Source organism: Emiliania huxleyi (assembly GCF_000372725.1).
Source record: "Emiliania huxleyi CCMP1516 unplaced genomic scaffold EMIHUscaffold_11417, whole genome shotgun sequence".
Classification (NCBI taxonomy): Eukaryota; Haptophyta; order Isochrysidales; family Noelaerhabdaceae; genus Emiliania; species Emiliania huxleyi.
Genome location: NW_005201541.1, coordinates 1 through 1,018, shown reverse-complemented (window position 1 = coordinate 1,018; position 1,018 = coordinate 1). Strand labels below are relative to the sequence as shown.

Below are 1,018 nucleotides of genomic sequence, written 5' to 3'. Positions count from 1 at the left end.
GCACACCCCCACATCCCTGTAGAAGGGAGGGCCACGGCAGCTTTCGCCGCCCCCCGCCCCTACGGGAGGGGCCGCTGGAGTGACGTACCGTTCTCGTCTGTCCTCGTTCTGTGGATCGTCCGTCTCCCCCCACTCCCCGCCTGTTTGTTATTCGTGGTTCCACCCCGCGCCCTGCGTGGGCGCGCGGGGAGGCGTCTCCAGGGGTTGTAATTGGGCGGGTCCTATGCTGTATCGCGGTCTGTGGTTTCCAGTGAGTTTTATGAACGTTTTAAGAGTTCTCCAAAATGGCAGTTCTTTTTTGCACGACACTGGTCACTGCGCACTGGCGCGCCAAAGAAAGAAAGAAAACACGCAACCCAAGGGAGGGATGGGAGGACGGCACGCCGCCACCACACAGGGATTTTAAGGAGAGGGGTGTGATGCGCTAGCCGTCGCCCAAGTCTGATAAAAAAATTTTTTTTGATTTTGCCCGCCGCGCCCGGCCAGGGCCCCAGGGTTCGGACTTTTTGCGGGGTATGGTATGGTACCCTCGCGCAACCCACCTCGAGACCATACCCCCCCGCCTGCTGACAGACCCAGCCTCCCGGAGACCGGGGATGGGCGGTCAGGACCATACCCCCCCACCCTTTGGGCCGCGACTTACCATACCATACCCCGCAAAAAGTTGGAACCCAGGCCAGCTCATCCCCCCCAAATCTGGTCAACAGCGCGACGCCCACAATCAAAACGCACGGTCGACGGAGATGCAGGCCGCCGTTCCGGCGGGGCTCTCCGCCGGCGACGCCTTCGTGGCGCAGCTTCCGGACGGGCAGCAGATTCAGATGACGGTGCCGCCGGGCGCCACCGCCGGCCAGCAAATCAGGGAAGTCGTAAGTGAGATGTGACTAACTGCTCTGTCGTCTGTGGAATAACTACTGATGCTGATGGAACTGGGAGCCAGTGAGTGATGGTGGGGGGCACTTAGCCCTGGTGCTAATGCTGACTTTACTACATGACATGCACGGTTGCGGTTGCCTAT

The 1,018-nt window shown here is 60.6% G+C and overlaps 1 protein-coding gene across 1 annotated transcript; it reads left to right on the top strand.

The window, feature by feature from the left end:
• Positions 1 to 223: 223 nt before the first annotated feature.
• EMIHUDRAFT_260625 (hypothetical protein) lies at positions 224 to 884 on the top strand (the record flags this gene model as incomplete). Its single annotated transcript, XM_005791232.1, has 2 exons — positions 224 to 250; positions 750 to 884. The coding sequence occupies 2 exons, from the start codon at positions 224 to 226 to the stop codon at positions 882 to 884; spliced, it is 162 nt and encodes a 53-aa protein (XP_005791289.1).
• Between the last annotated feature and the right edge of the window lie 134 nt (positions 885 to 1,018).